The 24,752-nt window shown below is 37.7% G+C and overlaps 1 protein-coding gene across 1 annotated transcript in view; it reads left to right on the top strand.

Moving 5' to 3' along the window:
• Positions 1 to 24,752, top strand: part of LOC126284121 (glycogen [starch] synthase) — a 112,220-nt gene that overhangs the window by 33,747 nt on the left and 53,721 nt on the right. Inside the window, exons 5-6 of the mRNA XM_049982811.1 lie at positions 3,806 to 4,003; positions 22,107 to 22,369. Coding sequence (XP_049838768.1) covers positions 3,806 to 4,003; positions 22,107 to 22,369 — 461 coding nt within the window. The remainder of the gene's footprint in view (positions 1 to 3,805; positions 4,004 to 22,106; positions 22,370 to 24,752) is intronic.

Genomic DNA, 24,752 nt, shown 5'->3' with positions numbered 1-24,752 from the left:
TTTGCAACAAAGTTTTATTTACAATGAACTTTCCTTCCTTCCTTCCTTCCTTGAATTTATATAAGCAGGTAATATGTGTTTAATATTTCTTTCAGTTGCTTGGATACTCAGTTTTTTGCTTTGTCTTTCTGTTCTGAACTCCAGACAAAGAGAAAAGTCCACTAGAAAATTAATTTCTATCTTGTATTTTGGTTGCCTCTCTCTTCTCAACAAAATAAATCAGAAATACAGGTAATCATGAAAATAGCGCCATTCTGAAAGTCCTGCCAGACGAGATGTGTAAATCAGTTTGGCATATGAAAAAATGGAAAGGCCATCGAGCTGATTATGGTCTTTCAGTAGAAATGGATAAAGCTGAAGGCAAAGTAATGCAAAAGTAACTTGCAAAATTACTTAGCCAAAGTATTTGGTGGGAGATTGTCCCCCAAAACCGAAACACTGCTGTAATTATTCTACAGCACGAGGAAGGGGACAAGAAATTATTGTGCAACTAAAATTGTCGATGATATAAGAGAGGATGAACTGTAATTGCTTTTGAATCGGGCAATGGAGTGAGCTGCTGTAGTGGTAGATATAGAGCAGTAAATCACTGGCAAGTCTTCAGCAGAATTTTAGAACAGTGTGAAGAGTAGCAATTTCTAGTGTACTTGGAATTCATAGATTTTCAGAAGCTTTTGAAGTAATTTTGACAAAATCTGTGCTAACAGCTCTTCAGAAATAAGGCACTGGGTTCAGACTTCGTTAGTATACTGCAGAATGTATGTATATGTTCCTAGATTGGGTTTTAATGATTAGCCTTGGTGGAAGTTTACAATGGTTTTTATTCCTTCAGGGAGATACACCAAGAAAAAAACTATGCAGAAGCTATATTCCTCTCCTTCTGCAGGATGACACATACATTAACAACCTGGACTCTGGCTAGTGCCCAAGAGCCAGACAGAAAATAATCTATACAGATAGCACTATAAACAGAGCTTCACTACAGGTTGTCATCCACTTCGTTGGCACACCGATGAGAGCTATTGAAGGTCTACAGTGCAGCCAGCACATGAGGTGCCAGCTCTGACCGATGGGAACTGCGTGCTGTGGTCACTGCATCTTCTTAAATATTCGTTCTTCCAGAAGAGATGTGCTGCCCTCTCTGCACATGTCACTGGTAGGAGCTGAGTAGGTGGTACTGCAGTGGCCCGTGGCTACAGTTGGTGAGGCTCCTCTCTCTTCGAGTAACTTGCCAGCAACTCAGGCATCTGCTGATGTTGCAGCCATGTCTACGAGCAGTGCTGTCCCTCACTCGTGTGGCATAGTTGTCGTGCGTGTTTCAGACGGTGCTCCCTGGGCACTGTAGCAGGATGTGTCAGTGATACAGCTTCCATCAAGTTTGAGATGAATTGTAGAATCAAAAGAGGAGTTTGTCAAGAAAATTTCAGTAAAACTTAGTCTCAGGAATACCAGAGGGGGATTTCAGATCTTTAAACTGATAAAAATAAGAGGAATACATGTAGATTTTTATAGTTCATACAATCAAAGTCCTTGACAGTCACGGAATAGACTGCTATGGTTCAGCATCATGCAGGTTGAACATGAAATGTAATGTTGGGAACCAACTCTATTCACCCTTAGTGTAGCTACATAGGGGACACTGCTGTAACAATACGGATAAGACTGCAGGCTGGAGCCTAAGGACCAACAAAGAAAAGACAACAATCTACCATAGCCTTAGTTATTAATTTTGAGCCATCACATAGCCATTTGTATCCTGAGATGTCGGTCCATTTCAGGGTATTCCACTGATAACGGAAAATATATGTTGTGATCATTTAGCAGCTGCACCACTAGGCTTCTCCAACATTTAGGGGTAATCAGCTGCGAGGTTTGAAGCAGGTGATTAAGCACAGTTAGACTATATGCAATTACTAGGTCAATTATTCCCAGATGTACCAGTTTATTGTTCCATGTTTAAAAGTATGCTGGGCTTATCGTAGCTGAATTTGTTATTGGAGTTTCCTCTCTTTCCTTTGATCCACGAAATTTATTAATTCCCTCCTATGCTTCATCAGTCAGGAGCTGTTGCTGAGTGTTTTCTGCACTCACCCTTTAGGATTAAGGCTTGCCTGAGAGAAGCCTGTGCAAGAGATTGTACAAAGGACAAAATTGAGGTTGTGTGAGCATGTTAAAAGAATGGGTGGATGCCCATGTTAAAAGAATGGGAGTTGTTAGGATACTGAGGCTGGCTGATAGCTTGATAATAGTTGGCAAATGGTGCTACAATTTTTCATAGATATTCGAAGCTTATCTTATTCAGTCCACTCAGAATAATTTTTGTGAAAATAAATTAACCGAAACAACTACATCAAACCTTTGCATTAGGTATAAGCACAAATTCTTTTGCAAGTGACTTCTTGTATTATAATTCCATGTCATACTTGCCACATTAATTCTCAAATGAACATGACAACTTCACTGAGAATGTTTGATGCTACTTCACATAGTGTTTTAACCCCATATCTCAGACTAGTTCATAGAATGACCAGTTTATAATAGTGTTCCTTTTAGCTCTTTGTTACTATTTAACATCAGTTGACATCTCAGCCGCAAAATTGTTGTTTAGAGAAATTCTTGTGAATGATGATTAAATTTTAGAGTTGAAGATCGGGAGAAATGTTTACAGTTTTGTAACACTGCAGAAAGTAACTCACTGCTGATTAAAAGTTTCTAAGATTGCTACGATAGACATTAAACATGGAAACCCTTCAAGGTACTAGGACATTGTTGTTTAATGTCAACATTTTAACTAATTCTATGACAACATTTAAGTAGGATGCTTATGACGGAATAAGTAAAGACAGCAAAACAACCACCACTTTTCACAGTATAGTTTAGGAATTCATTGTATGTATATTGTCTTTGAAATAATAATAGGTTACGTAATGCCATCTTGGGGAGAGCATTTTCTTAAATATATGTCAACTTTGTGGAATGCCAGAATGCTTCGACTATATACAAATGTCGGTGGTGAAACTGCATAGACAGGATGCATACAGTATAATTGTAGAGTCTTCATGGATGAAATGTATTTTTTACCATTAAATTAATGTTGCTCAAAAGTACTTCACTGTGTCTTGCAAATTTATCACACAATTCTTTGTGATTTGCAGAATATTCATATCACTTCATAAAACCAGTTCTAAACAGTCTTAAACAGAAAAACTGCCTTCAGAATCAGTGGGTTTATTCATTACTGGCGCCTCCAAAATTGTCAATTATGTGACAATGTCGAAGCCATGCATAGGTGTCTTTTGTAGCAACGTAACTGGATAAACACCTCTTATTTTGTAGGGTTGCATGCAGTCGAAAAATTGAGAGGACATCCTTCTTCATCTATAATGTCATTAGAACAACTTCGTATGTAACTACAAATGTATTTCTGATGCCAATCAACCTGGAACTTTGCTCAGCTTATGAATGTGTCTGTCTGCCTCCTACCCCCCCCCCCCCCCCCACCCCCCCCCCCCACCGTGCGCGCACACACACACACACACACACACACACACACACACACACACACACACACACACACACACACACACAGAGAGAGAGAGAGAGAGAGAGAGAGAGAGAGAGAGAGAGAGAGAGAGAGAGGTGTTCATAAGCTGGTATTCCATGCTGCAGTTCTTTTATTTGCGAACCCACTGCACTGCATTTAAACTCTGTTGCTGCCTCTACACAGTCCGCCATGTATCACCAAGGATCTTCTAGCACCATATTAACCTGAATACTGTATGCCTAATTTGTCTTCTCTCCACAGTTCAGGCAAGTTGCTGAGGAGTGTTCAAATACTCCGCCACACATTGTGGCACACTTCCACGAGTGGCAAGCAGGAGTGGGGCTGATAGCTTTGCGAACTCGTCATGTGGACGTGGCCACAGTCTTCACAACACACGCTACATTGTTGGGACGGTTTCTGTGTGCCGGGAACACAGACTTCTACAATAACCTGGAAAAGGTAAGCAGCTCTGAAAGTTTTGGTAGGAACTTCGAGTTTGGATTCCACACCTCTATTTCTTGGCAAGTAAAGTGATTTTGTATATATTGTACTGATTTTATTTTGTCAAAGACAAATGTATTGTCTTATGTCCACTAAAAGTCAGTTTGACAGAAAAGTATGGTTATCTCACAATTAAATTTCCTTAGGACTAGCACTTGAAACAAAACACAGTGGGCCAGAAATATTTATTGAAGTGAATTGTATATAGCAATTTTTGAGGTACTTATCAATATGTTAACCATCTAACGAGGCATATTGTCGTCCGTGGTCTCGGGTACAAATATGACTTGTCTGCATTTATTGCTGTACTGTTGTTCACTAGAGTGTAACTTCAAGGACAAGGCGGGCTCCCAACCACTGGGATTGTGATGAGTACTATTGGATCAGTGTTTTAACACATTGGAGCTTAATGACTTCAAAAATCAATTAAATAAATAAATATAAATTGATGAATGAGGATTATATAAAAACAAAGATGATGTGACTTACCAAACAAAAGTGCTGGCAGGTCAATAGACACACAAAATTCAAGCTTTCACAACCCCAACGGTTGCTTCATCAGGAAAGAGGAAAGGAGAGGGAAAGACGAAAGAACGTGGGTTTTAAGGGAGAGGGTAAGGAGTCATTCCAATCCCATGAGCGGAAAGGCTTACCTTAGGGGGAAAAAGGGACAGGTACACACACACACACACACACACACACACACATATATATATATATATATATATATATATATATATATATATATATATATATATATATATATATCCGCACATACACGGACACAAGCAGACATTTGTAAAGGCTACCATTCAATTTTATCCCGCCTATATACTCTTTGCCTTTACAAATGTCTGCTTGTGTATGTGTGCGTGTGCGTGTGTGTGTGTGTGTGTGTGTGTGTGTGTGTGTGTGTGTGTGTGTACCTGTCATTTTTTTCCCCCTAAGGTAAGTCTTTCCGCTCCCGGGATTGGAATGACTCCTTACCCTCTCCCTTAAAACCCACATCCTTTCGTCTTTCCCTCTTTCCTGATGAAGCAACCGTTGGTTGCGAAAGCTTGAATCTTGTGTTTGTTTGTTTGTGTGTGTCTGTCGACCTGCCAGCACTTTCGTTTGGTAAGTCACATCATCTTTGTTTTTAGATATATTTTTCCCACGTGGAATGTTTCCCTCTATTTTAATCATTTTATTCACTTTAAAAACTCATCAGTCTGTAATATGATATGCTTACATTTTGTTTTTGGGTCTGGATAAAAAAACAGTTTGTACTGTATGCTAGTATGCATATTTCCCAGGCATTCTTGCATTTGGTGCTGTTATTTCTGGCCTAGTTTGTAGCACTGTATCTTTTTTGACGTAAAACACAATTAAATATTGCACCCCTGTTTACATTCATTTGATTAAACTGGGGGTGGTCAACATTCTGTGCCTACTGCCCCCTCTTGTATCTCTGTTACGGGAAAAAAATTCTTGTTAATCACAGGCTCCACAGTAATAATGGTTTTATAAAAGAGAGAAGTAACTTTTCTTCAATAAATTCACAAAGCAGTTGTACTGCTAACTAAAGCATATAATAATAGTTGATGAATTCTTTGTCAAAAATTTATGGAAACATTAGGAAAAAGTTTTTAAAACCATTACAACTTAACACTCACCATGAATGCTGGAACACGCATTAGTGAAAGTCAGGGACTAGGTTGCTGACCACTGGACTAAACGGTGTGTGTGTGTGTGTGTGTGTGTGTGTGTGTGTGTCTGTGTGTGTGTGTAAAAAAGAACATTATTTTGGTTTGTGGTTTCTTGTGTATGTATTGTTTATGTTCATGTGTATTTTAGTAATGAAGTTGTTGGCAGGACATGTAACTCTAAATTAGTGAAGGGATTCAGTTGTAAATCACTAAAAAGAAGGTATATTGATAGTATCTGCAGGTACAATAATTACCCCCCCCCCCCCAAAAAAAAAAATTAAGCAATAGATTTAAAAAAAACTAAGCTCGTATATAGTAAAGTTAATTGCTTTTAAATAATAAGTGATTGCATTAGAAAAGTGAATGCTCTATATATTGACCACTAATTATCTAACAGTAAAGTAAGATATACTTCTGCTTATTTGCTCACAATATGCTAAGTTTATTTTATGAGTCAACTGCCAGTCTGTGCACCAAATTTCAATGCTTGACGGGTTTTCCTGTATTTCACTACAATTTCTGGGATTTCAAATTCCCTAAACACAACAGCACTTCCTTGCCTACTACCGTACAGAGCTTCCAATACTATCTACCAAAATAAGCATTGTAAATACTTCAGAGGTGCTGCAAAGAATTTGCCAAAACTAGTGTCAGTAATTTTCAGTAACTTGTGAGAGAAGTAATGAAAGAATTGAATGATAAAATTATTTTTGAAATAGAGGAATTCACATTTTTCTGCTAGTATAAATAACTGACAACCATTTCTCCAGCAGGTTGATGCTGGAAAGGACTGACTGAACAGAAGACATATTGCTCCAAGTCCTTGCACAGCTCCAGGAAACCTTGTTGAAGGTGACTACTCCTCTTCAATATCCTCACCATCACTGTGACTGCAACCACCACCACCACCACCACCATTTAATTTAGCTTGTTCCTTCACAAGAGCATGTAACAGCTTGTTTACAGCCATTCACACTGTGATAGCGAGGATGCCATGACTTCCAGTCTTCTTCGAGAAAGCATCTTCTGCAATGATGAGAACTGTCCTACAGTGCATTTGAAAGACAGCTCAAGGCACACTGTTGAGCCAAAGCATTCCAGGCAACTACATACTTTCTTCATCTTCTTCTATTCCACTTCAAGGAATAGGCATCACACCCATTGAGCTCTCAGTTTAGCCCTTTTTCCTGTGGTTTTCCAGTATCTCATTTTCATTACATCTGCTTAGCCTGTAAAAAAATATTTATTTTCTTTACTCCCTTTCTCTACAGAAATGTAATACCCCTCCTGCACAATGGGCACTCCTCATTTCGCTTTCAGAGTGAACTTTCGCAGTTCCAGAGGTGCTGGTGGTGCATGTTTAATGTATGGGTGAGGGGGGATGGGGGAGACCATTCTTGCCAAGAAATGAAGTCAGTACTCAGTCTATTCACCATTGACCACTTACAGCAGAATAGGTCTGAACATTAAATATACAATTAACAATAACTTTACAGTAAAGTTTTTACAATTTAATTCCTTTTCTTTTGGGAATATTCTTATATACTAATGTCAATGATTATGTCAAAATATTCTGTTATCTTATAAAATGGGTGTTTGAGTAACCAGTCATAAACCTTATGTTTGAAAATATTACTGGTCAGTGACCGAGCAGATGCTGGAAGTTTATTGAAGAGTTTTAAACTCATTATTTTGTGTGAGTTTGCAGTCTTTGAGAGTCTGTGTCTTGGTATGTCGAAGTCCAGTTTGCCTCTGGTGTTGTGGGGCTGTATGTTCTTTCCGGTCTCGAACTCATTTAAGTTGCTTTTGACATAAAGCAGTGCTGTGTAGATGTATAGATTCACAACAGTTAATATCATGTGCTTGATAAAGAGGGGGCGGCAGTGTTCCTTGGGCTTAGCTTTGCTTATTATTCTGATTACTTTTTTTTTTTGAATTTTCAGGATTTCACTGACAAAGCAAGAATGTCCCCATAACAATATGCCATAGGAAATGCGTGACTGAAAGAGGCCAAAATATACCACCTTTAGATACTCATCAGTGACTACATCTGTCAGTCTCCAGATGAGATAACACACTCTTGCTATTCTCTTGCAGATATGGCTAATGTGTTCCTCCCAGTTTAATTTTGAATCAATGTGTAATCCTAACAATTTTATTGATTTCCTTTCAACAGCTGTAGTTAAACCCAGAATTAGTTCTTGTGTTTTATCAGGATTACACAGGAGTTCATTAGGAGAAAACCAATCTATTACTAGTTACAGTTTTTCCTATGTTGCCTGATGCATTTCTGTTGTCATGGTGTGTATTGAGCAATGTTGTATCATCTGCATAACACACAATTGAATTTGCTCCTACATGGTAAGGTAAGTCATTAATTGCAGTGATGAACAGGAAAGGACCTAGGACCGAACCCTGAGGCACTTCAGTCTGAACTTCCTTCAGTGAGGAGCATCTATTTTTAATTGATACAAACTGTCTCCTTTTACTTAAGTATGATTCGATTACATCCAAAGATGGTTTGTGCATGCCATAAAATTCCAGTTTTGCAAGTAGGGTGTTTGATGGTATGCAGTCGAAGGCCGTGCTAAGATCACAAAGTACGACTGATACTAGATCCTTATTTTCGAATGCAGTTAACATCTGGTTAACAACTTCAGTGACAGCAGTAGTGGTGTTTTTATCATGTTGGTGTGCAAACTGACTGACTGGAGAGGAGATCATGCTTATCAAAATAGTTATTTAGTTGAATGTGCATTACATATTCTAAAACTTAAGAGAAAATTGGGATAATAGAAACTGGTAGATAGTTTTGGGGCAGATGCTTATCTCCCTTTTTAAAGACTGGTATCACTTTAGCAGTTTTGAGTGCATCTGGGAATACTCCAGATTCTAAACACACATTAAAAATGAAAGAAAGAGGTTGACAGATAAGGTGTATTATTTGTTTCATTACATAGTTAGAAAACCAATAACAGTCCATACTTTTGGAGTTGGTGAACCTTGCCACAGCTTTAACAATATCCTCTGGGGTGACAACATTCCAGTGGAAAGTATATATGCTATGAGGCGCAGCACCAAGATGATCTAGTGCACAAGTGCCATTTTGCTTGATTTTGTTTTTCAGTTTGCTCACTGAGATTAGGAAGTAATTTACTTCTTCTGGGACCAGCATTGCATCTTGTGTATGGGTTTGTGAATTATATTGGTTGATGATATCCCATGCTGCTTTCCATTTGTTGGGAGCCCTTTCAATGTAATGTTCACATGCTTGTTTTTTTGGCCAAGGATAGTTTGTGTTTGTAGATTTTTTTTTTTACATTTTAGATAAGCTCTATAAGAAGTATTATCTAGCTCAGGTCCTTGTTTACAAGAATTTTTATATATTCTGTACAGTCTGAGCATCTCCTCCCTAGTGAGAGCTAGCTCATCTGTATACCCACTCCATGGCTATGGTGCAGCAATGTAGGTGATATATTTTCGGTAATAGTGCCTAGGTTGCAAAGAACATCAGAAACTTTATTTTTGCATTTAGCCTTTTTGAGGCATCTTATTTATTTCTACATGGGAAAAATAAATAGAAATAGATTAGAGGTGTTGTCATATCTAGCATGAGAAAGTGGTAAAATACTGTACAAAAATCCAGTAAGAAGGGGTACTGAAGTTTGGAAAAGTGGGTAATTCTTCTTCTTCTTCTTCTTCTTCTTCTAGATTATCTATATCTGGCACCACTTCCCTGCCCCCAGTGGGTAAAGCAGTAGTCTAAATAGACAAAATTTTGGCGTGCACCTGAAATGCAAAAGTAAAATTTTTTTAAAGTGTTGCTCAGAACTAGCAGAGGAAACATAGTAGTCATCATGGAACTGTATGAATGATGACGATATTTAGACATGAAACATAAATAAGGTAACACAAATTACAGTATTTGTGAATGCGTAACAACATTTGTGTGTGCTACATAAGACAGACAGAAAGCTGCTGATACAGTAGATGGAAGTTCAGTGTTTGTGTTTGGAAGTACAATAAATAATAATAAAGTAAAACATATACTGGTAAGTAAAGGCAATCAAAATTAAAACCACATTTCAAATAGGTGATAGAAGTGAAATAGATGAATAAGTTACAAAAGGAATAAAATATCTAGTACATGGTGCCATCTGTCAGCATCGAGAGTGAAGACAAGATGTATGCAAGAAACGTGTAAACATTAAAATTCTTATACAAAATAGGCATAAATTATGTAAGACTTTCAAAAAGTAAAGTTCAAAATGTAAGATGCATATGTGAATTATCATCTTGAAATGGAGAGTTCTGTCAGTGCTCAGCTATGCTTTGAAAAACTGTCATCATTGAACCATAAAACATCTGAGTATTAACAGTTAGCTGGTTGGTTAAGTCTTCAATCTTTAGCTATGTGAGAGCAAGCTGGTAAGAAATGCTTCACAAGAACAGTAGGACAACAAACTTCTCTTTTGGAATTACAGTATTAGCTTCTGTTAGACTACTACTTTTCTCCAGTTTTTGTTTGTACAGTTTATTGACAACCTTAGAGTTTTTACATTACTAGTAGCAGCAAACTCTAAGTTGGCTAGTTCAAAGTCAACAGCAGCTGGGGTTAAAGTAATTTCACATACACGGTCTATCGTATCTCTGAAAAAAACTTGTTTTATATTGGTATGTGTGGAACTGTATGGATGATGATGATGATGATGATGATGATGATGATGATGATACTTACCTTTGGTGAAGACAGGCATCAATGCTAAACAGAGCCACACTTATAATGTTGAAACATACATATGGTAACACAAATGACAGTAGTTGTGAATGCATATGGATTACTGAGTCGCTAGTAACTGGTATGCAAAAAATGTCAAAATTAATTTTGTTTTTGCAAGCTGGAGTTCTACATCCACATTATCCAGACCTTAGTCTGGACCCATTACTTCATAAGTGGAAAACATTTTTGAAAACAAAATGTTAAATTCATCTTTCACTAAAGATATATCGCCCAAAGGGCCATAAATACAATGAATATGTCATTGAAATGTGGCAGTAAAATTTGCCTGTAGAAAGCATTTACATTCTAAGCCGTTCACAGAAGTGTCTGCCAGGCACCAGCAGGACAGTTGCCTATAGCCCATCCATCAGCTTGCTCCTAGCAACAATTATTATTATTATTTTTTTTTAAAAAAAAGTAGTGATAGGAAGTTACCAATTTAAGAAGTGAAGATAATTCTCTAATCTCATCAATACTGAACTGATCACTGGAAGACAGATTTTCTTGGATAATACTGATTGTTTCGTCAATAGGAATGTTAGTGTACAAATTCTTTGTATTGAGAAAAACTAGGCAATAGACTGATGTAAAGACCTTTCCATGCAGTTTTTGAATTGTTTCTTTCCTGTTTGAAACAGAAAAGTTTGTTCTGTATCCAAATGCTTTGCATATTATTTGCAGCAAAAACTTCAGTCAGTTCATGTGGATTTCCTGTTCCATTCACGAATGGGTGGATCAAAAATCCTGTTTGTGCATCTTAACTTGTCCACAATGTGCTGGCACTCTTTGGTTCATTACTTTCATTCTGAACAAATTCCCAGGACTAATAATATTGCTACACTCAAGAAGAGGTGTCCTAAGTTTGGTACTGTATGCATAAGTTGGGCTATTGAACAACCAGGATAACTGGGGAGGAATTAGCAAGCACAGAAATAACTGCAGCATTTAAAGGATGATTAATCTGGATGATGACGATCTCTTAAAAAATTTTCATAGGAAGATAATCTTTTCTATAGATGACAACAACAGTGTTACCTTTGTCTGCTGTAACATTCAGAGCTTTGTTATATTTAAGTTTTTCTATTAGCTGAATTCATCACAGACACATATCTGTTCGACGATGTATTATAAGGTCACTAGCTTTAAAACCCAATTTAAGTCATGTTGTCAAACACAGTATCAGGTGCTGTTTTAAAAGTCAGTTACAAGAAATGAGATTACTTTCTTATGTGGAGGGCATCTGCCCATAAAAAAATGAATCTTTCTTTCTCTGTTCCACACTTGTCATATAAACAACCTTTTAAAATAATTCTGCAGCTGTCCATACATGAAGTTGTAAATGTAGGGTAGTGTTTTTATCATCTTAAATATGTAGTTGAAAGTTTCAAATTATAGCTCGTAGCAACCTTGCATTTCTATTAGCCATCATGGTTTCTTCTCTCTCTCTCTCTCTCTCTCTCTCTCTCTCTCTCTCTCTCTCTCTCTCTCTCTATCTCTATCATTCCTGTTCATTTATTTTTTCCTTTTTAACACAGTACTTTTGTTACAAAAATAAACAGCAAAAGAGAGCAAAAATGTTTTTGGGCATGTGTCCTGGTCTCAGCTATGGAAAAATATTGTTCTCCCAGTATTCTACTGGGTCACTTCTTCCATGTCTGACTTTTTGAGCCAATATAAGCTAACAAGCAATGTTCTGAACCTTCAGTCCCATTTATGTCTTCTATCACAGTACATTTCTGTCCAAACACATGTTCCCAGTCTTCAAACATCTTCCTTAAAACAGCTCCAAGGACTAATAAGCCACTGAATGATGAGGTATGATGGTTTATATTTTGACATGCATCCACCTTTTATGTCAGTATTTGGATATTCCTCTTACATAAAAAAACTCTATGTAAAAAGACTGCACCAAATCGTATTTCTCTGCAGTGCCAGACAGTCCAACATTATTATAGTATTAGACATCACAAATAATCATTGGATTCTTCTTCTTCTTCTTCTTCTTCTTTTTCTTTCCTATGGATCATCTAAGGACTACAGTATTCAACTTTTCAGCCTGGAGAGGGACTTGATGTTTGTCCAGTAATGCCACATTCTCTGGCTATGTTTCTCCTTTCTCTCCTTTGTCCAAAGGGTACAAAGGATGCCAGTCATTTTACCGGGTGATCTGTCCTTAAACCTCTTTTCTCTTATCCTTCTGGGAAGTGCTCGGTTTCTAATGTCTCTGTTATGTCCAGCTCCTGGATGTCCTCCTTGACATCTGTCAGCCATGGTGTCATGGTCTTTCTGCTCTTCCAGTAGCTGAAAAATCAATTGATCAGTCTTGTTTCGCCCAACCTTGTGAAATGTCCATAGAATGTGAGACATCTCTTCCTGTATACATCTGTGATTTTCTGAGTAAGATCCTATATCACCGGGTTTGATTATCTCCTGTATTCACCATTTGTTTTGACTGGTCCCAGAATTTCTCAGGATCTTCCTCTCCCGAATCTCTAATTTATCTGTCAAGCCTTTCCTGGTCAGAATCAAACATTCTGAGGCATATAGGGCTTCAGGGTGGACAACAGTTTGGTAGTGTTTTAGTTTAGAATTATGAGATAGGCATTTATTATTATAGATGTTCTTGGTTAATCACTATGCTAATTGTAACTTATTAATCCAAGTTGTTTTGCTGTTCCTTCTGATAGATTGGGTTCCAACCACTCTCCTAGGTATTTGAATCTGTCAACTTTCTCAATTTGACCTTGTTCCAGCTGTAGTTCACTGGTAGTATCACTGATGTTGGTGAGTGTTTTTTTTTTTTTTTTTAGTGGCAGTTGAAGTCTTACCTTATCAGCCTGGAGTTTGAGCATATTGAGCTACTTTACTGATGCTTCTACTGAGCCTGCTATAAGTGCCAGATCACTTGTGAAAGCTAAACCGTCTAATACTAGTCCCTTCCATTTGTGTCCCAGGTAAATACCGCTAGGTATATTTTGCACTTTCATTTCTTTTCTCCACTCTCTGATCACCTTGTCCAGAGCACAGTTAAAGAGAGGTGAAATTTCATCTCCTTGTCTAGCTCTTGTCTTTATCTCAAAGCTTTCTGAAAGTGTCTCCCTGAACTTTACTCTAGTGTTGCTCAGGGTCTGGATTCTGTTTTAAATAATACGTTCTTTTTGTGTGTATGCTGACCATAATGGCATGAAACACACTCACCTGCACAGCTCAACAATTTGATAAATAATAGGATGTGCTGATGGCTTCATTTTTATCATCAGAATGTTTGCTATGATCAGTTATGATCTTTCTTTAATTAATCTTGTACAAATGCATTTTAGGAGCACATACCCACTGCGAAGTGATTTTTTTAAATTACACTGTGGTGTGTTATGCTGCTGCATTATTCTACAGGCACATGTAAATTTGGTTGCTACTATCACTTAGTGTTCTACAGATCCTCAGAGGTATGAATGAAACTATCGCTCTTTTGACTAAGGAGCACCAGTGACGATGACTTTTGGCATGTTTGCATTACAGTGAAGTTTCCAGAAACGTTGTAATTCACACAAAGTGGGCATGATATTAACTCTTCTGGTATAGTAAAATACACTTTTCTGAGGAGTAAGAATACTTATAGGGATAAGTGCATAGAATTTGATGTGGATTGTAAGAAAAAATTATATTGATTTAAAACCAGTTTTGTTATGCAGCTATTTGTCTCTAAGTATTGAAGGACTTCTGTAAATGTCACTACCACTTTCCTGATCAGGTACATGTTTTTGTAAGAGCTTATTGTATGCAAAGGAAGTCCAATGTCATTTTCACATCCTTTCATAAATTTCACACTCCTCACAGGCCAGGAAATTATTTCAGATCTCAGTGAACTGGTGATGGTCTTTGGAATAGCAAAGTTCAGGAGATGGAGATTACTAGTTTGAAATAAATGAATGTGATGTAGATGCCAATGCAGTTACTTCAAGCGAGTAATCTGAATACACAGGGTTACGCACAATGTGGAGTATATGACAAAAAAAGGACTCCCTCTCAAATGTTAATCTAACTACAAATGACTTCGCCCATGTAATAAAAGTGGAGGAATCCTAATGTGTCTCCCTTGATACCCCACGTGTCTCTCAGTTTGGAGGTACTTTAAACCAAGAATATTTACCATTTCTCAGGATTAAAGTACTTCACTATTGGGATCACACTGGCTGTTTGTCATTGGCTGCTGCTTGCTTGTTTAGTGACGGACCGTGCACATCATGTGTATTTTCCCAATATATGATGACAATCCACATGAAATTCAGAAAATAACTCACAAAACAACATAAATATTTATTCATAGGCAATAAGGTGAATAAACAGTAAAGTATGATGGCTTTGGTATGACAAATAATACACTCTCCAGTCACATTATTGTGACAACCTGTCAAAATCCTGAATAACATCATTTTGCAGCACAGGAAGGGTGTCGGTGAGATTTTGGAAGGGACAGATAGGGATGTGGAGCTGTACCGACTCAAGTGCCATGACCAGCTGCACTAGCTTTCTCGGTTGACGTTCCATGGCACGAACAGTCAGATTGAGGTGGTCCCATAGATTTTCAATTGGGTTTAGATCAGAGGAGTTTATTGGTCAGGGGAGTGTGGTAAACTCATGCCTTTGCTCTTTGAGCTATGCATGTATACTGTGAGTTGTGACACTTTCCTTATGTTGCTGGTAGGTGCCATTGTCTCAAGAAAAACAAACTGCATATCAAGGTGGACATGGTCCCTAGATGTAGATGCATACTTGTATTGATCCATTGTGCCTTCCAGAATGACACGATCACCCAGGGAGTGCCATGAAAAAACATTTCCCCCATCATAACACTCCCTACTCTGGAATGGACCTTTCTGATGATTGTTGCAAACTGTTTGCTTAGAGCCATTTCGTGCAGATGCAGTATAAAACATGAATAATCTGAAAAGGCCACCTGTTGTCCCTGTAGATATTTGGTTGTGGTATTGGCATGCAAATTCCAGCCTTAATTGCCAGTGAATGGCAGTCGGCACGGGTGCACGAACCAGGTGCCTGCTGCGGAGACTAGTACGTAGCAATATTCGCTAAACTGTTGGTAGCCCCGTGCTTCAACTGGATGGTTAGTTACTCAACAGTTGCATGTATCATTGTACACATCTCCCCAGCTGTTGTTCAGTCCTGTCATATAAGGCCGATTTCGGATAGCGCCATTTTTGCCGCGCCCTGTATGCTTTAACTGTGGTGGCACACGAATAGTTTACACACTTGGAAGTTTTGGAAATGATTCTGCCTGTGGCCCAAAAATCACTGATCAAGGCCTTTTGGCAGCAGATAAATTGCACCATTTTGGCATTATGACAACCACTGTACTGTTTCCTGTGTTTCTCATACACACTTGATGTATATCCTATACTCCTAGTGCTACCAGCTGCTGTATGTGAGTGGTTATGGGATGTTGATGTTGAACATAAGTGGTGCTCACATTAGTGTGACTGGACCATACTTTACTAATCTGCAAATATAATGGTGGTGTTAAAAGGTAATGGTGTTAGAAACAGTCAGTTTGATGGGGACTTCAGTTACTAGGAAGATGGTGTCAATGAGATTAATAAAGCTTAGAAAAAACAACTTTATTACCAAATGTTTTCCAGTAATAGCTCATGAGTGCTGAGCCTTTTTAACATTTGCAAGCTCTACACTTAGCTGGTGCCTCATACTAATTCTCTTGATCATATCCTCCCATTTGTGGATATAGTGGTAACACATGATATTTGTAGAACCCTCTCAATTAGTGTGCCCACAAGTGGCGACACGAGTAAATTGTACTTCATTTGATCGACAAATTACGTATCCTGATGTCGTAACATTTCTTAGCCATTTGTAATCTGCTTCAGAATTTATTGTTCCTCATTTGATTGTGACTTGGAACATTTCAAAATACCACAATCCCCAATAGTAATATGCATTAATATATCTGTAATTTGATTTAACAGTTGCGATATCCGCAAAACAGTGCATACTGTTCACAATAGTTACTATATGCTTACTAGAGATGGGCAAAACTGTTCATCGATCAGATGAGGAGTAATCATTCACTGGAAAGAACTAGCTCTTTTTGTGACTGAGCACTCACCATTCACTCACAAAAATAAGTAAAAGAAAGGTACATTGCCTTTTTAATTCAGATTACTAAACCTGTATTTTTATCTGATTTGGTCCTATTTTGAAGGAAGGAGAAATAATTGTGTGTTATGTCACTAGTAATTTTCGGATACAAAAGCCTTAAATTTTGTCTGCTGTAAAAATGATAAATATTAAAACAAAGTCCTAAATATTTTTATCAAGTAAAAAAAATTTAAGAATGAAGACAGATTCTTTTATATCTTGATACTTTCATTGGAAAAGGAATATAAAAATTATAACCACTGTAATTGAAGTGTATTTGCAGTTGGTGTTACCATATACGTTCCCAACAAGGAAAAATTAATCAGTTTGTCATTTATAAATAAAACTTGACACAATTTAGTCGATGCGCATCTCGTTAGTTTCTTAGTGTCCATTTGTCCTGCTTTTGAAAATATTCGTTCACACACCACTGATTTTGCTGTGATACACAATACTTTTAGAACCGAATGATACAGCACTGGTCACAACAATTTTCTTGTTTTCCACCAGTTTAAGAGATTGCTGTCTCTGGGCAAACATCCCTCCACTAAATTTTTGTCCACTTCGACAACCACCACACTATACGGGTCGTGACTTGGTTGAAGCTGACTAATAGTTTCATTGAACTCCTCTGAGACTGAAGGAATCTCTTGTCACAGTGAGAAATGAGTTCTGTTTTTTCTTGATGGACAATCAATGCTTTCATGTTTGTAGTAGCCATCATGTAGCTGTTCTGAAATGGTTTGTCATCTGAAAATACTTGCCTTTGAGTTGGGGGTCCAGTAATGTTGTCTGTTGAATCAGTTTGTATTCTTCTAAATGAAGGCAATGTGTAAGATATATTTTTGTACAGCACTGAAAAGTACACTGCTAAAATTCAAATATATACAACTAAACATAGTGATTTCAAATTGTAAAAGCTTAAAGCGAGAAAAAATATATATGCAACATTTTCTGTTATCAGAAGTTACCTGAAATCCACAGTCGTGAAATTTGTATCTTATATGAAAAGGTCTGAAACAATCATAATGATTGTGAATTTCTCAAAGACAAGCCAGATAATATGTGAGGATTACACTGCTGAAAGATAAAATTTTTGAATAATGTTACATCTGAATTTGGGCTACATGGCATTGATCAAGAAATAATGGTACAGATAAAGGCTGGAAAAAATGAACTCTAAAGACTGTGCTTTAGGAGCTATGGCAACTCTTGCATCGAATAGTTCCAGTGTTTCTGTATTGGTACTATAGAACATAGTTGGCCATCACTTTCAACTCATTTCAATGAACTCTGCAATATATTTCAGAATATTGACATACAGGTCTTCTGGCTCAAGCCAAGCATGCTCTCCAGTTTGCTAATACAGATTCCACTGACCTAAGACACCACAGAAGCAACCGATGAACACGTATAGTAGTGACTTACAAACACTCTGACTTATTACTGACTGTGTTACTCACACCCATTAGTAATTAAAACAAACAAGTCAGGTCAAATATATGTTCATAAATATCAAAGAAAACTTGCCTAATGTGTGTCCTCCACAGACCTCCAAAAGTAGGTGGAATAGCCTTTTTCAAAACTGATTTTTGACTTGGAACACTTACATAAATATCTGTGATTCTCTCCCCTGTTTCTTGATAATAAAAAACGTGCTGCTTCTGTTTAAATTTTCTCAATGTACTCCATTAATCCTACCTGATAAGGATCCCAGATTGCACAGCAGTACTCCAAAAGAGGATGCACAAGTATAGTGTAAGCAGTCTCTTTAGTAGACCCGTTAAATTTTCTAAGTGTTCTGCTAATAAACTGCAGTCTCTGATTTGCCTGCCTCACAATGTTTTCTATGTATTCTTTCCAACTTAAGTTGTTTGTAATTGTAATTTGTAGGTGATTAGCTGAATTTATTAGCTTTACATTTGACTTATATATTGTGTAACTGAAGTTTGATTCCTTTTAGTACTCGTGTGGATGACCTCACACTTTCTGTTGTTTAGAGTCAATTGCCAAATTTTGCACCATTCATATGTATTTCCTAAATCATTTTGCAATTTATTTATATCTTTTGTGACTTTACTAGACAATAAATGATAGCATCATCTGCAAACAACCTGAGACAACTGCTCAGATTCTCCTAAATTGTTTATGTAATTAAGAAATACCTTATAGCGTTATTCATCAACTTCATGATAAACTGGTTATTATTTCAATAATTGTTATAGTTATTGTTGTATATCAAAATTAAGTACTGCAAGGAAGTTGAATGATTTGCATGCTGCATACCAAATTTGACTAACATGTTGAACTACTCTATAAATTTAGGATGGGCTGTATAACTGACTCCATTCTTTATATCATGGATTGTGTATAGTGCACTCTGTTCCACTCATCCACCCAGACGATAAATTGAGTATGAAATATTCATAACATTCTTGTACCTTGTAAACGGTTTGAGTTGTTGAAATGAGATTTTGGGAACTGATAGCAGACAAAAGAGTAGTATGCTGTCATGTTGTTACTGTGCATAGCTTCCTTATCTAGCATGATATGCTAGTAAATACAATTTTTTTCAATGGAATAATGTAACTTTTTATGGATTATTCAACAGCTGGTGAGAAGAGAATTGTTACAGCATCCTAGAAACCAGATGTAGTTTTCAAGATTTGGCTTTTGATGTTAACAAAGGGATTCAAAACCACTTTGAGTTCTGGAGTCAACTATCAATGTGTGTTGTGGGATTGCCTCCAGCCAGTCTGATTCAGTGTGCCTTTGGAATATGATTTCATAAATGCTGTAAATCACATGTAACATACAGAACATTCCAAATGCAGTCAGTGATGTTGAGGGGAAAAAGAGATTCATCTAAAATGCACAGAAAATCTGGTACAGTATTTTCTAGTTATAAACATTTTCAACCAGTCATACTACAAGCAGCAGCAGACGCTCGTGGAAGTTCATTATAATTGATGTTGGGGGGATTTGGGGAGGAAATCAAAGCATGGTAGATTTCATTCTTCTAGTGTAATTCAATTGCTGCTAGAAGGGGAGCTTAATGTACTGCCAGACTCTCCACTAACAAACACATCAGCTGTATTGACTTTTTATTCATTGGCGGTGAGATGTATCCATTGTTAATGTTTTATCTTGCATTCAATGAGTTTTAGATCTAGGGAAAGAATATTTAAACAAACACAAAGTAAAACAGTTGCAATCAAGGTTTCCACTCGTGCCATTTTCTGAACAGTACAACTACTGAAACAGAAGCACTGGCAACAGCAGTGACTCCGCTTCCTGCAGCAGCAACAGCTGCCAGCATTGCCCAAATGAAGCTCTGGTAACCACACTGTGAAACACACATGCTTCATTCACAAGGCACTGCTCTGCTTGCAACAGCACTGTAATCACACACACTGGGGAGCACTGGTTTGTTCCACCAGTGTTGCTCCGGTCGTGTCATGCTGCTGCGCTATAACTGCAACCTCATTAATTTTATGGTGGTGCTAAGTGCTAATCTTACTACCGTTTGCTGTCTTTTGGATTTAATTTGCAGTTGGGTAGATGTGAATGGAATCCTTGGAATAAATGCTTTTTTCACTTTATATTTTCCTAATGTTTTTGCTTCAGTTTTATTACAAACAATCCTGTTGACAGAACATCTGCAACTCAGCATTATAGCAGAGGTTGAAAATACCGCTTCAGTTGTAAATTGCTTTATTTTCACATAACTGGTTTCGGACTGTTATAAGCCCATCCTCAGATGTCATACTGGATATAGCAAAAGACAGAAGATAATTTCCACACATCGCAACACACACAAAAAATAAATGTTTTCTAAAAAGTTTTAAAAGCTTTTAAAAAACATTTTGAATCTGCCGGTCGGGCTAGGTGCTATAAAACCTATGTCAATGCGAAAGTGGCACCAGACGGTACTACGGATGACTGTCCGGGTGGGGAATATATACAAGTATCACGACACTTAGGTTGTGCTGTGGTCCCTGAGTGCCGTGTGTACCAGGCGCTGTGTGCTGCCTGTGAACACAGAACGGGGAGTAGTGGATGTGAACAAGGAAGCAAATTTGTGATTTGTTTTTTGTGTGTGTTGTGGTGTGTGAAAATTCTCCCATCTTTTCTATTTCCAGTACGACACCTGAGGATGGGCTTATAACAGTCCAAAACCGGTATGTGATAATAAAGTAATTTACAACTGAAGCGGTATTTTCAACCTCTGCTTCAGTTTTATTGTTTGATAACTGTTACTTGTTTTGAATTTTTAAATTAATATTGTCAGCTACTGTCTTACTGCAAAAATAGCTCTTTCAAATAACTAGCTTAAGTAATTTTGGGCAATGTTTGAGTAAACTTTGTGAATTCATTTTCGTCATTACATTAGACATTTCGATATTCATTTTGACCAGTTACACAATTAGTGAGTGCCTTCACTAAGACAGAATGGTTTGCTGTTTCATCATCGGAAAGTTAAGCTTTTGTATTTATTCTTAATTGTACTTTCCTCACTCAAAACCAAAGAAATGGTTTCTTCAAACATGCATTAATTTCATCTGCTGGTGGTGTTTTTGAAATAACTGGAAGTATTTGCCAAAAGTGTCCAGAATGTGCAAGCAACGCACTTCCCATTAATTCGGGATTACATTGGAGATCTAGAACAGTCTAGAATCTTCTGGAAGATTCTATAAAACTTTGGAACATTCTAAAACATTCTCCAACATCTTGGAAGGAACATTTTAGTCAGTCTTGGCTCCTTCAGCTCCCGATTCCAAGCTACTTGACTGTCTTCCCATAAGAAGTCCATTGGTGTAATGCCCTCTTTTGACACCCATATCTTAGAACCCAATCCCTCCAGTTCCAAACCACCCACGTGGACGGGAGAGGGGTGGAGGGCTGTCATAGCACGCAACATCCTTGTGGCTGCAGGACTGTGTGGCAGAGTTATAACGACATGCACAGACAAAGCACACTTACATTTATGATGTCGACATATACAAATGTCCTCTTTAGACAGCCACATCTTCATAACTAATTCCTAAAGTTGCAAAACGAAACCTTTATGGATGGGGGATGGAGGGTTGTCACAATATAGCCACCATGATGCTGAAAAATTCACTTGCAAAGTTTTGACAGGGATTTATCACTTTGAAAGTATCAGTGTTTCTTCCATGTTTTGTTTTAATTTTTAGTATTTTTTCTTTCTGACATTATGTACACAACAAATTGTTTATTTTGAATTTTATTTAAGCTCTGTACACAATTTTAATGCTATCTTACACATCTTAGCTTAAAATTTTTTACAGAAAAACCATTTAGCAGCTTAATATTGAAAGATATAGACTCTGAGAGAGAGAACTTAGATACTGTATCTGTTGTTTCTTATAGCGGACAATAATAGGTTGTTTGCTTTGAATAGTTCAACATTGATGAAGAAGCTGGGAAGCGAAATATTTATCACCGGTACTGTTTGGAACGAGCAGCTACTCACCTTGCGCATGTCTTTACTACTGTGTCCGAAATCACGGGACTTGAAGCTGAGCACCTCTTAAAGCGAAAACCTGATGTAATTACTCCAAATGGTCTTAATGTCAAAAAGTTCCTCGCTCTCCATGAATTCCAGAACTTGCATGCTCTGTCAAAAGAGAAAATACACGAGTTCGTAAGAGGACACTTTTATGGGTGAGTTGAACTTCTTCATTCTCTCACATGTTGTGTGTGTGTGTGTGTGTGTGTGTGTGTGTGTGTGTGTGTGTGTGGTGTGTTGTGACATTGTCCTTATTTATTAATTGTATATATTTTCCAGAATATTTCCTTCTTTATTCATTGTGTGTGTTTTCCTACACATTTCAGTGGTTTGATGTAGTGAAAAATGACATTTTGGAGATGAAAGCTGATATCCCGTGTCCGTAGTTTCTTGTATCGTGCATAGTTCCTTTTCAAGTAGCTTTGCTACAGATCCATAACACTAGATAAAAATGTTTGTGCATGTAGCTTGCAGTCTGTACATTCTCTTAATGCCTTGTGCATATGTATAAACTGGCTGTTTTCTTATAACTTTTCATAAGCATGCTATGCTAAAATTAACCATTTATCTGTCTAAATCATTTTAGTGAAATAATCCAAACAAATTGATAATGGCACACAATCCAATATTGTACATTAGTTCTTAAAAAAAATCATGCTTCAAGATGTTAGCTGTATTTCATTTTTAATAACTTGGTCACATACCTAACATTTTTTATAACTAAAAAATATGACTACGGTGGACATAATTTCATACCAAACAAGTGCCCTTTTTTCTTGTTTGATGGTTATTTGTTCAAAGTGTAATGTAAATATAGTCATTATCTTGTCTTTTGATCATACAGATTATTCATATTTCATGTGAAGTTGGAGTGATTCTTCGTCTTAATACATACTCCATGGAAAGGATGTATTTGTGCCCTCATCAAACACCACTCTCAGATCACTAACAAAGAGATAGAGGGACTGGCCAGTACTTACCTCAGCTCAGTACAGCCGATAGAAACACAAAAAAACAACAGAAAATTTAAGTTCCTAGCTTTTGGAATAAATGTTCTTTCATCAGGGAGGAGAGAGGGGAAAGAAAGGGAAGAAGGGAAAGTGGATTTAGTTACTCACAACCCAGGTTATGAAGCAACAGGGAAAGGCTTCATAACCTGGGTTGTGAGTAACTAAATCCACTTTCCCTTCTTCCCTTTCTTTCCCCTCTCTCCTCCCTGATGAAGGAACATTTATTCCGAAAGCTAGAAACTTAAATTTTCGGTTGTTTTTTGTGTTTTTATCGGCTGTACTGAGCTGAGGTAAGTACTGGCCAGCCCCTCTATCTCTTTGTTAGTAATTGTTTCACATCTTTATATGAGATTTTCCATTAATTAGTTACAAATCTCAGATCCTCAGATGAAGACCAGCATGCACTCATATTCTCATCTGCACAGCCAATCAGTCCATCTGTGTCATCCATTCATTATTTGCAAAGATTGTACTTCACTGGATGAGGTGGAAGCCTGAGGATCATTGTGGTACACTGTATGGAAACCACAGACCAGCCTAATTCACTTCTGTTGCCAAAAAGGTGTACAGTTGCCTCAAGGTCCTTGGTTACTCCTTGTCCTAACGGTTGCCTGAAGTGTCCCAATGTACAGATTGCTGTGTAATGAGTTTAGCATGTCAGAAAATAACGGACAATGACATTCTTAAGAAAAAGTTACCATAATAGTATGTGCTGCTAATGAGATTTTAAAGATGATAGGACTGGAGGCAGTGTGACATCCTTTCAAGGAGCTATTCATTGAAGCATGCAATTTGTGATATAATTAAGAGGTGTGTGTGAAAATTCTCGCCATGTTAAAGAGGGAGGTGAAAATGAAGTCAAAGGAATTGTTTTACATAGGTTTGTGTTTTTGAATCGTGCAAATGCATCATCAAATAATGAAAAATCCTAAACGGAGTGATGACAAAACTACTGACCATACGGAGGACGCATTGAGTCGCAGATAGGCACAACAAAAACAGTACTACACATTTAAGCTTTTGGCCATAAGGCCTTTTTCTAAAGTAGAAAACACTCACACTCTGTCTCTGGCTGCTGTAACCAGGCTGTGCACAGCAACTGCACCTCATGGGAGAAGCAGTCTATGAATGGTGGGGGTATGGAGGAGGCTGGGGTGGGAAGGAGAAGAGAGAGAGAGAGAGAGAGAGAGAGAGAGAGAGAGAGAGAGAGAGAGGGATAGCAGGGTAGGGGTGGGAGAAGGTGCAGTGCTGCTTGTGCAAGCATGTAGGGATGCAGTGGAGACAGGGTAAGGCAGCTAGTTTGATTCGGAGTGGGGGGGGGGGGGGGGGAGGGTAGAAGTAGAGGAGAGGAAAAATACTAAAGAGTGTGGTGATGAAATAGAGGGGGCAGGAAATGTCACAGGTGGATGAAAGGCAGGGACATACGGTTGAGGCCAGGGGCCTGTGGGAATGTAGGATACATTGCTGGAAGAGTTCCCAACATCTCCTGTGTATGGTAAGTAGCATTCTATTCCTTTCATAATATTGT

This window comes from Schistocerca gregaria, chromosome 8, assembly GCF_023897955.1.
Source record: "Schistocerca gregaria isolate iqSchGreg1 chromosome 8, iqSchGreg1.2, whole genome shotgun sequence".
Taxonomy (NCBI): domain Eukaryota; kingdom Metazoa; phylum Arthropoda; class Insecta; order Orthoptera; family Acrididae; genus Schistocerca; species Schistocerca gregaria.
The sequence above is the reverse complement of the archived record's forward strand: the minus strand, read 5'-3'. Positions and strand labels throughout refer to the sequence as shown.